General features: G+C 40.0%; 1 protein-coding gene across 2 annotated transcripts in view; it reads left to right on the forward strand.

The window, feature by feature from the left end:
* The window catches only part of INPP5F (inositol polyphosphate-5-phosphatase F), an 84290-nt gene that overhangs the window by 14044 nt on the left and 55195 nt on the right, over positions 1-15051 (forward strand). For both annotated transcript variants that reach the window (XM_034663359.1, XM_034663358.1), the window contains exon 2: positions 5475-5555. In XM_034663359.1, coding sequence (XP_034519250.1) covers positions 5475-5555 — 81 coding nt within the window. The remainder of the gene's footprint in view (positions 1-5474; positions 5556-15051) is intronic.

Raw genomic sequence — 15051 nt, forward strand, 5'->3', positions numbered from 1 at the left:
AAATTACCTGACCTTAACTTGCCTCTCCAATTCCGTGCCATACCTTCTTTTGTCCATTCAGCATTTTGCTGTGTACCATGTACCGGGGACATAAAGCTAAACAAGCCTAGGTCTCGATGAGCTTCCTGTTCACTCAGGGAGATAGGGAAGTCAATAATTAGATGCCAATAATTAGAAACCAAAATAAGGTGCCATGATGGAAATAGGAGCAAGGTTCAGAAGGGCCACAAAAGAGTGCCTGATGAATTCTACTGGGTGGGTGGAATGGGGAATATATCAGGGCACACCGGTGACTTGCTCTGAGTCTGGAATGAAAAGCAGGCAGAAAGTGGGTGGGGAGCAGCATTCCAGACCCAGCCTGCCCACACTGCTGGATGGTTGCAGGAAGGCCAGGATGCGGAGGTGGGGGGAGGCAGGAGGAGGGTGGACAGGACCAGCCCATGCAGACATTTTCAAGGAATTTGGACTTTGTCCCGAAGGCGGTGGAGAGTAGAAGTGATACATTCGGGTTAGCAATTTTCATATTTATCCTTTTCTAATGCCTACTGTATTTCTTTCACAATATTAATGTTAGACAAACTTGGCTTCAGGGCAAAGAGCATTATTTAAAATGAAGGCACTTATTACATTCTGATTAACAGCAGTTCACCAGGAAGGTGTATTAATCCTGAATGTCCATGTGCCTAACAATGCGGTCTCAAAATCTAAAGCAAAAATTAAGAAGGAGAAATGGAAAAATATACACAAAGTATGAGATTTAAAAAAATAAGCCTTCTCTCAAAAACTTCAGTGAAGCAGTCAAAAAATATTAGCAAGTACATACAGGAGTTGAGCAAAATAATCAACAAAGTTGAAATAATGAGTCCCAAAGTTCAATAGTACATTCAAATGTTTGAGGTCCATAATAAGGAGTACTCATGTCCTGGTGAACACATACGTGTATGTATGTACCAGGAGCAAGAAAGTGTCATGGAATGTTTCTCTTTACCTGTGCAGTTTTTCTATTTTCTGTTCTATTCTGTTCCATTGATGTTAATGCTGATCATTATATAAAATCGATTTCATGACCCACTAATGGATTGACACCTTTTTTCTTGAAAACAAATTTCAAGCACACATAGAACTTTTTAAAATTGACTTTCTGGATATCCCACACCATGCCAAGCATTTTGGAACCTGCTGTGCCCCTCTCTGTCCCCCTCTGTCCTTCCTCCCTGCAAATGGAAGAGGACTTTGACTCCGGTTTTTACTGAGTCAAGGCCATCTGATCTTTTCCTTTGCTGCTTCTCCACTGCTATATTTAGCCTTTCACCTTCCAGACCTGCAAAAGGGTAGTGTCATTCCTTTCCAAAGGCGACTTTTACACCTGTACTTTTGACTTGAGTATCTTGTTTTCCTCCTTGAATATCTCCTCTGGTTATTTCTCCTTGATCATCCCATTAGGAACTCAGTCGTAATGGGTTTAACTGGCTCTCTCTGGACCTCAAAGATTATCTGTGACTATTCTTTCTAGTCATTAGAGCACAGAACTTAGTCATCTTGATAGTTTTTTTCTAGTTTTGGGTTTTTTTTTTTAATTTTTAATTTCTTGAATGGCTGATGTATTTGCCTGGCTCAAAATGCCAAAGATGGGAAAGAGTATGAGTTAGGAGGTGCTCACCCACCTTCTCTTTCAGCTGCTGTATACCCTGTCCCTTCTGCTTCTCCTCCCACTCTGGAGAGAAGAGATATTTCAGTGGCATTTTTTATTTCATTTATTCTCTTCCTGTCCTTCCCTGGCTTCCTCTGTAGTGGTTCATGTTAACCTCCTATGCATTTTTCACTTACTGCCCACCCCACTCCCGTGGGCTGCATAGCTCCGGGTTGTTTCAGGCTAAGACTGTTGGAACACACTTGTCTTTTCCCTACTCAGGCTCTACCTCCTGTCAATGCTGTCAGCTAATCCCTGGCTGCAGTCTTGTTTTATTTATGCCATTATCCGCCTCCCCTGGTCTCCAGGAAGCCACAGTCATTAGTTTTTTATTCATATCTCTCCACAATTGGCCTCAGTTTACTTTTTCCAATCTTATCATTGGAAGCCATCCATTGCAGCCACTGGTCTTCTGTTCCAGAGAGTTTGCTCTTTTATTTTTATATCTTCTTAGCCGGGTACAGTGCTTGGTTCCTGGCAGGTACTTGATAAGTGTTTCTCCGCTGAAGGGACAATTCAAGAACAAACCTTGCACTTTCCTCTGCATTATTTTTCTTGCTGCTTTCCTTCTGCTTGAAGTTCCACTTCTTCTATGTAACTGTCCCTGGATGCTTTACCTCTAACGTTGTCTTCCTCTTCCGTATTTCTAGAGCTCATTTGGTACCCAAAGGGTAGAGTCCTACAGCTGTGGTCTATTCATCTGGGGTCAGGGTACAGGGTTATGGGTAGTGGGAGCTCTTTCCTTAGAGGGGCATCTGTGTTGGTACATGCTGAGACTCGGCCTGCCTGATACAGAGATTCTGGCACATTGTTTGAAGAGAAATCAGGGTATTTTTAGTCTGTACGCCAATGTGAATTCCACTAGAGTAGATAGACTTTTAAAAATTAACAAGGAAATAAAATTAATAACTATGTAATATTGGTAAAGAACAACTTTTTAAGTGTAAAGATAATGGAAAAAAGGAGCGGTACAAGAATTAAAAATTAAAAATAGGTACAAACATGTCAGAGTCAACGTCTTTAATATAAAAGGATTCAAATCAATAAGGAATATACGAAAGTGTTAAAAGATGTGAATGAGAAAATCCTAGAAGAAGAAACATAAGCAGCCAATTTTATAATTAAATGTTTAATTTTACCTGCAATGAAAAAAAAATAAACATCATTTAGGCAATGGATACCAGCAAATGAGAACAATTTAAAAAGAAATTCTAAATGGTGGCAAGAGTACTTTAAAACAAGCATTCTCCTATGTTTCTGGCAGAAGTCTAAGTTGGTGTAACCCTGTAGAAAGCAATTTGGTAATATCTGAAAGCTTTAAATTTTCTAATGTTTTCACATACTAATTTCATTCCTGGGAATCTGTCCTAGAGCTGTTAATTACAGAGGCAATAAAATATTTGCATAATGTTCATCATTTATCATAGTATTTTTTAAAAAGATTTATTTATCTTACCTAGAGCAAGCGTGTAGGGGAGGGGCAGAGGGAGAGAGAGTCTTTTTTTTTTTTTTTAATTCAATTTAGTTAACATACAGTGTATTAATAGTTTCAGGGGTAGAGTTTAGTAATTCATCAGTTGCATATAGCACCCAGTGCTCATTACATCAAGTGCCCTCCTTAGTACCTATCACCCAGTTACCCCATCCCCCACCCCCTCCCCACCAACAACCCTCAGCTTGTTTCCTATAGTGAAGAGTCTTTTATAGTTTGTTTTCCTCTCTATTTTTACCTTATTTTTCCTTCCCTTCCTCTATGTTCATCTGTTTTGTTTCTTAAATTCCACATATGAGTGATATCATACGGTGTCTTTCTCTGACTTATTTCACTTAACATAATGTAGTCTAGTTCCATCCACGTCATTGCAAATGGCAAGATTTCATTCTTTTTGATGGCTGAGTAATATTCCTCTGTGTGTGTGTGTGTGTGTGTGTGTGTGTGTACATACACACACATCTTCTTTATCCATCATCTGTCGATGGACATCTGGGCTCTTGCCATAGTTTGGCTATTGTGAACATGGCTGCTATAAACATTGGGGTGCAGGTGCCACTTCAAATCACTATTTTTGTATCCTTTGGATAAATACCTTAAAGTGCAGTTGCTGGGTCATAGGGTAGTTCTATCCTTAACTTTTTGAGGAACCTCCGTACTATTTTCCAGAGTGGCTGCACCAGTTGGCATTCCTACCAGTAGTTAAGAGGGCTCCCCTTTGGGGGAGAGAGTCTTAAGCAGACTCCGGGCTGCGTTCGGAGCCCTATGCAGGGCTGGGTCTCATGATCCTGAGGCCAGCACCCTAGCCAAAACCAAGCATTGACCACTCAACCAACTGTGCCATCCCGGCACCCCATCACAGTATTTTTTAATAATAGGGGAAAAACTGGAAATCACTTAAATGCCCAAGAGTAAGGAAGTGCTTCCTCTAGTGGAAAATTATGCAGCCGTGAAGTTACAATTTTGAACAGTATTTTAGACATGAGACAATACTCATGAAATGTTACAAGAAAAAAACTAGCATACACTGCTCTATTTGAGGTCTTGTGATGCGGTATGCACACAGACATGTGACCTGAAACGAAGCAAAATAAGTTACCTGGCTGGTGGGATGGGAGTGAGGAAATATTGTTTTCCAATTTTATACAGTATGACTTTTATAATAAGAATGTATATTACTTAAAGTGTAAATGTAGTGTCTTATTGGTTAGTTCTGTGTAAGGTTCTGTAGCAGAATGGTTAAGAGTACAAGCCATGAGTCATGCAGGCGTGGCTTTGAATTGCAGTTCTGCCCAATGAGAAGTCAACTTTATTTGCCTCCCACTAAATGTATCATTAACAACAAAGACATTCAAGATACAATAGTCAAAACTCAAATGAATTTGGAGACTATGAATTATTAAGTCTGTAATTACCCCATGAGTTATAGATTGATTATAAATTTCCCGAAAATAAAATTTAAATGGTAATAATTAAAGCATAATTTTAATTTTCTACTAAGGGAAATATCGTTTTCATTCTTGGCAATTTTTTCCCGCTATCGAGCTACCACTAGTGTTACATTTATCTCCATGTGTATAACAGCCTTTTGCAACCTGGGTTTTGCAAGAGAATTAAGCCTTGACATCCTCACACATCCACTGAGTGTAATGAATTAGCCTCTTGCCTGGTCCGCTAGAATAGTAGGTTATGTGCCATCCTTGGGAGAATTGCGAAAAGTCACCCAGAGCATGTTGTGTTGTGAGGAACCCTCATTGGGACGCCTGGCACAGAGTAGGCACTCAAGAACAGGCGGCTCTTAGTGGTTTTGCCACAGAAGTCACACAAAACAGCACTGGCTTTCTGGATCTCTGTGCGTGGTGTAAGCTTCTTTGGGAAAGGGTATTTTTCAGGGTGTGATCCAGTAAGTGGACCTCTCTCTGACTGTTTCTCAGGCCTTGTCTTTGAATCTGCAACTGGCTATGAGCTGCGGGACAGTGGAGGACTCCTCTGATTTGCCCTCTTGCCATGTACCAGCCCCTTTCCTCCACTGTAGGGCGCCAGAGTACTGCCTCCCATCCGAGGAGAGTTTCGGCTTGTCATTTCTCTCCCCCTAACTGTCCTTACAGCAGAAACCTTATTCAGGCCTCGGGTTTAATACTTTTCCACAAATTGCTTCATAGTAATGTATTCAGTTCTGGATGTTCATAACTGCCCTTTGGGGATGTTGATCATTTAAAGTAGACTGCTGAAGATACTGTTTTAATATGTTTTCTGATGAAAAATTTCTCATGATTGCTTATTTTCTTTTAGCTACTGATCTACTTCTTGCCTGGAATCCCATCTGTTTGGGATTGGTAGAAGGTGTTATTGGGAAAATTCAACTTCATTCAGGTATGTTTCTATAAAGTCCTTCAATTTGTCAAATTTATTGTGGTGTTCTATGGCATTTCCTTCTTTGAGGATGAATGTGGATTCTGTTATGGCTTTGATTCCTTTGCCCTAATTTTAGGTCTGCCCTAAGTAGGTATAAGTGCCAAGTACCTACTGTGTATAATTATGCTAGTTGGTAGGATGCAATAGTGAGAAAAAACTGACAGGCTCTCACCCTTGTGAGGCTTACAGTTTGGGAAGACAGACAAAACAGTAAGTAATCACTGAAATAAATGTATAATTACTTGACAATTGTGGTATGTGTTCTGACAGATAGATACACCATCCGCACTGATTTCAAGGGAGAAGGTGGTAGGAGAAAGGCTGGTGAGGTAGGTGGATGGCAAACCATGCCTGGCCTACTCTGGGTCAGCTGTCTGTTCTGGATGCAATCAGTTCTGGCCAGGGAAGGTTGTGATTCTCTCAGGATGCAGTGTGGCCCCTTCCAGGTATCCTAACCAGGCCAGGCAAATTGATGAAAGGTCTAGGTTATTCACCAGACCCTTGCTTAGAAGACAGACACTTGTGTCTGGGGTTCAGAGGGAATTTTGATGATAAGAAAAGAGATGTTATATAGGCAGGTTCCAAAAAGTTCTGAAAAGTACTAACTGAAATATTTTAAGCACTATATTTAAATATCTGTTTCTCCTTTGGCATTAGTTTTAATGAGTTATGAACTAATAGGCAGCTTTACCATTATTATCATGTAATTGGAAGAGAGTATAGCTACCTCTGTAGTATGCCTTTCTTACTCTTATAAAATAAAATTGTTGTGGGGTGCCAGGCTGGCTCAGTGGGTGGAGCATGTGACTCTTGATCTCAGGGTTGTGGGTTCAAGCCTGACATAGGGTATAGAGATTACTTAAAAATAAAATCTTTTTTTTTTTAAAGATTTTATTTATTTATTTGAGAGAGAGAGAGAGAGAGAACAAGCACGAATGGAGGGGGAGGGGCAAAGAGAGGGGGGAGAGAGAGAATCTCAAGCAGACTCCCCGATGAGCATGGACCCCAACATGGGACTTGGTTCCAGGACCCCGAGATCATGACCTGAGCCAAAGGCAGACACGTAACTGACTGAGCCACCCAGGTGCCCTAAAAATAAAGTCTTTAAAAAATAAAATTGTTGTGCATTTGGGAACTAGGTTGATTTCTGTGTTATAAAGCACGTATTGCTGGAGACCATCTAATGTGCCTTTGCTAGGTTCTTTGGTTATTTTTTAAAATTTGCTTTTGTTATGAAATATTTCATAGGTACAAAAAGCTGTTTATCACAGATATACAGTATAGGTTATTGTAAAACGCATATCTGCCACCCAAACTAGGAAATGAAACATAACCAGTGTCTTTGGATCCCTCCCTGTGCCTTCCTCCAAATGTGTCCTGCTTTCTTCCCTCCAAGAGCAGCTACTATTTTTAATTTTGTGTTTATTCCCTTGATTTTCATTACTGCTTTTATTTCATATGTATTCCTAAGTAATACGATGCTAAGGTTTGTATTTGGGGTACTTTACATAAATGATATTAAGCTGTCTGTGTCCTTCTACTTCTCCCCCCCACCCCCCGACTCAACTTCATATTTTTGAGATTATCCCTGTTGATGTATGAAGCTTTAGTTCTTTATTTTCATCGTTGTATGGATAGATCATAATTTGTCCTTTCTCCTGTCAGTGGGTAATAGTTTAGGGGTTTATTTTTGCTATTAGAAATAATACTGCTGTAAACATTGTTGTATATTCTGTCTTTGGTAGTTTGTAATTCTTTTGGTAGGAGGACAAAAGCATTTAGACATTGTATAACCATGCTAAGTATTTTAGTAACACTCTCCTATCTGTCCACATTTACATAAATATATTTTTAATTCATTTATATGCTGACAGGATAATTTCATAGCTGAGTGTTCTGAGCTAAAACTCATTTTCTATTGTTTAAATGAAGCTTGTGAAACTTTTGAGTTATTTTTCTTCAGTTTCAGTCAGATCCTGGAGCAATGAATAAATCACTGAAATCAGTCAGGAGATCTGAATCCCCAAACTTTATTTATTAGCTTTGAGGTATAGAGGGGGTTACTTAACATGGGTTTCATTTATCTATTGCTAAGACCCCAGGAATTAATGCCTTAAAACAACAACCTGTAATAGCACATGATTCTATGGATTGACCAAGAGGCTCTTTTGTCCTTTTTCTTCTGTTGTCTGAGGTCATCTGTGCAACAGCATTCGTTGTCTCTGTCCACGTAACTCATCTCACAAGGCCTCCCCTTGGGTCCTCTTTCTATCCTGGACACCTGAACATTTTTTTCAAGGTGGGGGCTGGGTACCAAGAAGACCAGTCCCGGTGTGCAAAGTTTCATCAAGCCTCTGCTTGCGTCACTGAGCTTACTAATACTCCATTGGCCAAAGGAAGTCACGTAGCCAAGTCCAGAGTGAACATCAGAGGGGGCTTCACAAAGGCTGAGTCATTGGGGCCACAATGCCTGTCGGCCTCTACTTTGTAAGCTGTAAAACAACAGTAAAAGTAACTGCCCTCTTTTTTCCCCTACAATATTGTGAGTTTCAATAAAATAATACACCTGGAGGTACTTAATAAATTATCACTATTTTATCAAGGCTCCTTTGGTTGCGAACACAAACCTATCAGCATGCAGAGAACAAAGTTTTATTAGGAATGCAAGGGCCCAAAACCCAGAAGTGGATGTTTTACAGGGTCTGAGATTACATTTTGGGGCAGGTAGTCTCTGAGCACCGCTTCTCCTATACGTTTCTTTTATTTTTCTCCTCTTTTGGCTTTCTGTTTCTGTGGATGCAGGACAAAAGTTCTGCTCTTACATGGTACCCTCAGCCCTCAAGCCAACTGACAGCTGCTGTTCCCTACAACCACTTCAGACTGCCTAGCCACCAAGAATCGAGCAATGAGTCTAGTTCAGACCCTTGGGAAAGAGATTCTTATGCCCTGTCTGGGCCAAGGGCCTTTCCTGGTCACAAAGTTCAACCATGTTCCAGAGCTCTACTTCTTCAGTCAGAGCGGGAGGCCTTGGACTTGGCAGATAACCCAAAAGTTTCATATAAGCCGTGAACAAATATAAGTTGTTGGTCGATGAGTTTATGATGCAGTGAAAGTCTGGTCATTTTGGAGGTGGTGAATGGGGCATCTCCTGCCTTCGGTCTTTGTTTACTTGTGCTTTCCTTCCTGGCACCACTTACCTTTGTTTGGACTCCGTGCAAGTTGTTGATAAGCAGTGGGGGTTCCTGTAAACAGGACATTTTGGAAAAGGGAGAGGTGAAGAAAAAAAAATGTAAGAAAGGAAAGAAAGGCAGGGAAAGTAATCTCTGTACTTTTTTTTTTTCCTCTTGTCACATCACTTCTAAGATTTGACTCTTAAGAGAAGGAGTGGGGAGGAAGCAAAGGAACATCTTTTCTGGGCCCCCTGCTGCTCTTCCTTCCCTCACCCACCAGCCACCAGAGAGAACTGCAGCCACACCCCAGTGTGTCACTCCACCCCCACGCCGCCCCCAGCTCCCCACCCTTCTGCATCCATCTCCCCTTCTCCCTTAACTCCCTGAATTCTCCGCCCTGGGATGCCTTATCCCCTCCCTGAGCCCCACTAATGCTCCTGCTCTGGCCACACCATCGGCCTGGCTGGTGGGAGATTTGCTTCCAGGGTGGACTAGAACTAACACGATCCCTTCAGGTACATTCTCCCCTGGGAGCATCTTACATTCTGGAGGTTGAGGGTGGGGGAATAACATGTCTGTACTTCAACTCTTTCTCACTCCTGTTTCCCTCCTACTTACTCTCCACGTTTCAGTGCACGAATTTTTGTTCTTCCCAAGTGAGATGGGAACATAAGTTTATTTGAACAGATGTCATTGACAGTGTAACAGCGCCGTGGGTGAGCCATGCCACTGTTCTGACTGTCACTGAACTCTGAGCTCTGTGGAATGTAAGCAGGCATGACTTAGGAACTGGATTAGTTTGTGAGGGCTGCCATAGCAAAGTCCCATAGACTGGGGGACTTAAAGAACAGAAATTTATATTCTCACAATTCTAGAGGCTAGAAGTCCAAGGTCAAGGTGTTGGCAAGTGGTTTCTTCTTTCTCCTTGGTTTGTAGATGGCTGTCTTCTCCCTGTGTCTTCACATCATCTTGACTGTGTTCACACTGTCCTTTCTCTGTGTGCATCTGTGTCCAAATTTCCTCTTCTAAGGATACCAGTCACATTGGATTAGAACCCACCCTAATAAATTCATTTTAAATTAATTACCTCTTTAAGACCCTTCCTCTAAAATCTGGTCACATTATGAGGTACTTAGAAGGTTAGACTCCAGCATATGAATTTTGGGGGTACATAGTTCAGCCCATAACAGGAACTTAATGACTACTGGAATGCTTATTACAAAAGCATATCAAAGAGAAGTCCCACTGTTACTTCTTTCCCTTTATTTCACAGTGAGATAGGCCATTCCCCAGATATCATTGACTAAGGCACCCACCCCAGAGTTGGACTAACCTCGAAGATCACATAGGAGCCTTGGGTCAGGTTACTTCATCTGAGCTTCTAGTCGCCCACTGTAAGACAAAGCTAACACCTCCTTGATATGATCATTGTGAGATTTAATAAAACTCCCCTTAAGTGCTTAGCATGGTTCTTGGTAATAGTAAGCATTCGATAGATGCTGGCTATTAATTTTTTCCCTTAGTTTTAAAGGTCACTTGGAGGTGTCAGATATTCTACTAGAGAACCACTTAAGTCCTGGCTATATAATTTTGAATAAATTTTAAACTTGGATTGTTTTTTCCAGTAATGTTAATATTTGCTGAAACTAATGATATTAACATGTCATTAAAATACTACATGGTGGGGATATATAAAAAGTAATGTTTTTAGTGGTTAAATATTAGCATCAGTGAAAGTTATATTCCATTATCCATGTGCCCCTTTAAAAAAAATGTGTGATGGAAGAATTTTAAAGTATTATTTAGTTGTATCCTTTGCTGATAATTGCCCTTCGTTTTAGCAGGCTCTGCCAGAAAATTGTTCTGTTAACCCTGGTGTCTAGGAAATACCTTTTTAGCACCGTTAGCCTTCTTGGATTTGGAAGGCCTCTTTTGCAGGCAGGTGGACTTTCAGCTAGGGTATAATGTAGTCTGTCTCCCACAACTTGAATGTGTCTGACTTTGGTTTGATCGGTGGGATTTTATCAATATGAAGAACGGAAAATAGAAGGAACGTGTCTTGTGCTAAATAGATGAAAGAAAAGCTTCATGAAATATCAACATTTTTTATCCATTGTAGGGTCTAGGAGAACTTAAGAATGATAGGCAGATCTTATCACAACTGTAATTACACATTAATTTTTTGTTTTCCTTTTTTCTCTTGGTCCCCTCCCACCCCATCCCCTAAGGATAAGATCCAGGGAGACAGGGGCTGTGTCCCCCTCTGCTGGCCTACAACAGGGCTATTCATAAATATTCAGCAAATACTTATGACATTAACAAATAATTATGGAGTGCCTACTGCATGTCAAGGTCTGCACGCAGTGATGGGGACTGCAGGGTGAACAAAACTTGAAACTTCCAGGAGTGTAGGATTGGATCCAAGAGGTGGACATTAATTACCCAATCACGCTGTTTGATCATTAGGCTTAAGCTTCTGAAGAAGAGTGTGAGTTGTTGTAAGCACATGATGGAGGGGCCTGACTGGTGCAGTGGAGGCCCTGGATGGACAGCATCCTTAAGGACGTGCTGAGTCAAAGCCTGAAAAATGAGTGAGATAATCTGGACAAGGACAGGGTAAGGGCGGGGAGTGAGAGGAGAGATGGTTCTTGGCAGAGTCAGCAGCTGTGCAAAAGGCCCACGTGATTGATGTATCCTCTGTTTTCTGTGTGATGTTGGGGAGATTGCTGTTATCTTCACTCGGATATCCATGAAAAAGTTGCATTAGGCTGCAGACTTTAAATGGGTCACAAAAACTCTTTCAAATCTATTTTGAAGATTGAGAAGACGACAAGCTCAGGGTAAGAAGTATCAGAATATAAAAAGCAAAAGCATATATTGCATGATATTTTCAGAAATAGTTTGAAAACTGTCAGGAATCTTGATTAATTTGGCAATAGAGGCTCTTGCTTTAGTCATTGAGTTACTACTCATAGTGTTGAACAGCCAGAGACACCGTTCACTCAAGTAGCTCTCATTCATTAAAATAGTGCTCACCATCTGCTGTTTCTACACTCTTCAAGTCGTGAAGATGTCTCAATCATTAAAATGGTAAAATGTATAATGCATATGGTTTAAAAAGTGTGATTTTAGTCTGCTGGGGAGACTTTGCTAGGACAGTAATGACATGAAATATTTTATATACTGCGGTGATGAATGAGTGGAGTGTCACTAGCCTTGCCTCAGTGCTTTCCTAAAAAGCCATTAGAAAACCCCAGTTGTCGAGGGAAGAGGAGAGAAGCTGGTGGGGCTGCTTATGTTTAAATATAATTATCTGCGTGTGGTTGCGTTGTGAGAGAAGTAGATTGTTTTATTGTCTACCGACAACTCACACTATGACAAACATATAAGGTTTCGGGTAATGGTTGTACAACTCCATACATGTATTAAAGTCATTGAGTTGTATGCTTGCAATGGGTGAATTTTATGGTCTATAAATTATATCTCAATGAAGCCATTAAAAAAATTTAAGTTGGAAGGTAGCTTTTGATGTACTCTGTTGTCATTACTTCTGATTTTATCTTAATTAAAAAGTTAAATACCTTTCTCTTTAGGTAACTTCTGGTGATTTTTTTTCATTACTAAAGTTGCTTTGAGAGAAGTATTCAAAGGCTGTATTATTTCTGACATTATATTTCTACCAAAATAGGAATGATTTAAAATGTAACTCAAAGCCAGTCATTCTGTATTCATTTCCTTATTCCTGAGGATCTCAGAATTATTTTGGAGGTAAAATTTTCATTGGTGACTAGGTTCCTGGCTAATCCTTCGAAGAGTCTTTACTTGTAGTTTAGGGCACCTATTCTATGAATGGCTTTGGGTCTGGGAAGCAGGCAGCTAAGTGGCATCTTCTCCTCGCTCTTTGCTGCTTCCTTCCTCTTCCTTTTACTCTCTACCCAGGTATGTTGGTTCTGAATGCCCCTTACCTCCTCTCTTGGCTCCCTTCAGCCTCTTCCATTACTGTACACTTCGGAATTTTCCGTCACCTCCCCTGTCCCTAATTTGAGCTCCAGTCTCCTTGGTACAGATGGTTTCACCGCCCTGGCAGGGACAATGCTTGAACTAGACGCACGAATGTGACCCATAGCTCTGAGCTTTCTCAAGGGTCCTCAAACAAGGAAGCTTTGTGTTGCTGAGCACATCTCTCATGGGCAGGTACTTGTATTTTCAGGCAGAGATTCTTTAGAGATGGGCCAACGTGCCTCATAGGCTATTCCACTACCATTCCAGTTTCCAGTTACAGACCCATTTGTTCTTAAACTCCAGTTGTTTTCCTCAGTGATTCCTATGATGGTGATATTAAAAGTTTTTAGCTTTGGAAAAAGAGGATTGTTATGGTAAGAGTGACTCTATGTATGGACCACCCACAGTTCCTCCCTTATATACTTTTTGAACTTTTTTTTTAATTGAACATTCTGAAGTGATTACAATCAAATTATTATCAGGTCTAAGTGTTGAAAAAAAGAAATCTTGATAAATCTAGTAAGTTTTCATTTACATTGACGTGGGCCAGTATCAGCCATCCAAAGCAGAAAATGATTACTGATTGAATTGACTTGGTTCTCAAGTTGGTTACAGCCTGTGGGCCTGGGGTCCCCTCTTGTAGAGGCCATGGCCTCCAAACTTGAAGCACGTTTGTGTCATCTCTCCAACGGTAATTTATCTTCATGATGGTAGACCTGCATCATGAATAAAAATCCCAATTATGGAGCAGCTGGGTGGCACAGTCGGTTGAGCATCCAACTCTTGATTTTGGGTCATGAGGTAGAGCTCTGCGTCGGGCTCTGTGCTCAGTGTGGAGTCTGCTTGAGATCCTCTCTCTCCCCTTGCCCCTCCTTACCCCCGTTCTCTCTCTTTCTCACTCTCTCAAATAAATCTAAAAAAAATACCAATTAAACTTCATAAACTTATGTAATTATACTTAGTAGGTAAGTTTGAAACATTAAAATTTTCAATAAACATATAAGAAAACATCTTAACATTTTGGGGAGGATAAGCTATAGTTGTATGGAAAATGTACTTTCATTTACAAATTCGTTTTGCTCAATGATACTTTAAGTTTGACTTTTCTAGTTTTCTAAAACTACAGAGACAGAAGACTTTATATTTTTATACAGTGTAAGAGATTATTTCATTTTATGGCAGGTCATTATTAGGGATTTAAATTCATCCTAAGCATTGTAAGCTGACCTGAATATGCTTCTGATTCCACCATTTGGTATTTTTGAAATGGTGCCTATTAAGAGCCTCTTGCCCTGGATCCTCTCCTTGTGAGTCATTGTCAATTTTCTATAAACCCAGACTTGGGGAACCTTTAGTAGGCAACAGAGCAACCAGTCAAAAAATATTGAGTAACTACTAGGTATGAAAGATTAATGAATTAATAATTGGCTTTTTAGTTAGTAGGAGAATTAGAAGCCCAATATGATAGGCTTTAGCTACCAGGTACCTGACTGAAAAAAATGGTGCTGGTGTAGTGATAGTATTACTTGTATCTCCACTTACTTGATGTACGAGGCTCCCTGAAATATATTCAGGGATGTATAGTGTTCTATTTCTGTTAGGAGATACAAAAGCATTTCTGCTAATGTAGTAAAAAAAATAGAAATGGCTTTATTTACTCATTTATTTATTAACCGAGCTTTATGCCCAATGTGGGGCTTGAACTCACAACCCTGAGATCAAGAGTCACCTGCTCTACCTATTGAGCCAGCCAGGTGCCCCAGAAATGGCTTTAAATATAAAACAAAACATTATATTAAATATACTATGAATTCATATCTTTAGAAATTTAAATTCATGTATGAGTTTGCATAAAACCTACTTTATAGATTCATGCTCTCATTCGTGAATAAAAGTACTGACTGGCCAATTAATAGCTTATACAGTGGAGATCAATGAAGTAGGTTTTATGCACACATCAGACTGAATTTATATTCCTACCAAAGATTTGTGTTTAAAAACAAAACGAAACAAAACAGGATCCTTCAGATTGGAGCATAATTTATCCCGAGATAAACCATTAAGATTTTCCAATTATTGGCTTCTCTTAAAATGTAAAGTGTGTTAATATTATATGATGGCTCATTTAAAGAGACTTCATACATTAAAAAAAAAAATGAGATGAAGAGAAACTAGTTAGTGTGTTTTTGACAGCAACAGACTAGCAGTATTTGAAGAGATAATAGCCAAGAATTTTCCAAGACCAATTATAAATACAAGTCAGAGCTTTAAGAAGTACTTTG

Source organism: Ailuropoda melanoleuca, chromosome 6 (assembly GCF_002007445.2).
Source record: "Ailuropoda melanoleuca isolate Jingjing chromosome 6, ASM200744v2, whole genome shotgun sequence".
Lineage (NCBI taxonomy): Eukaryota > Metazoa > Chordata > Mammalia > Carnivora > Ursidae > Ailuropoda > Ailuropoda melanoleuca.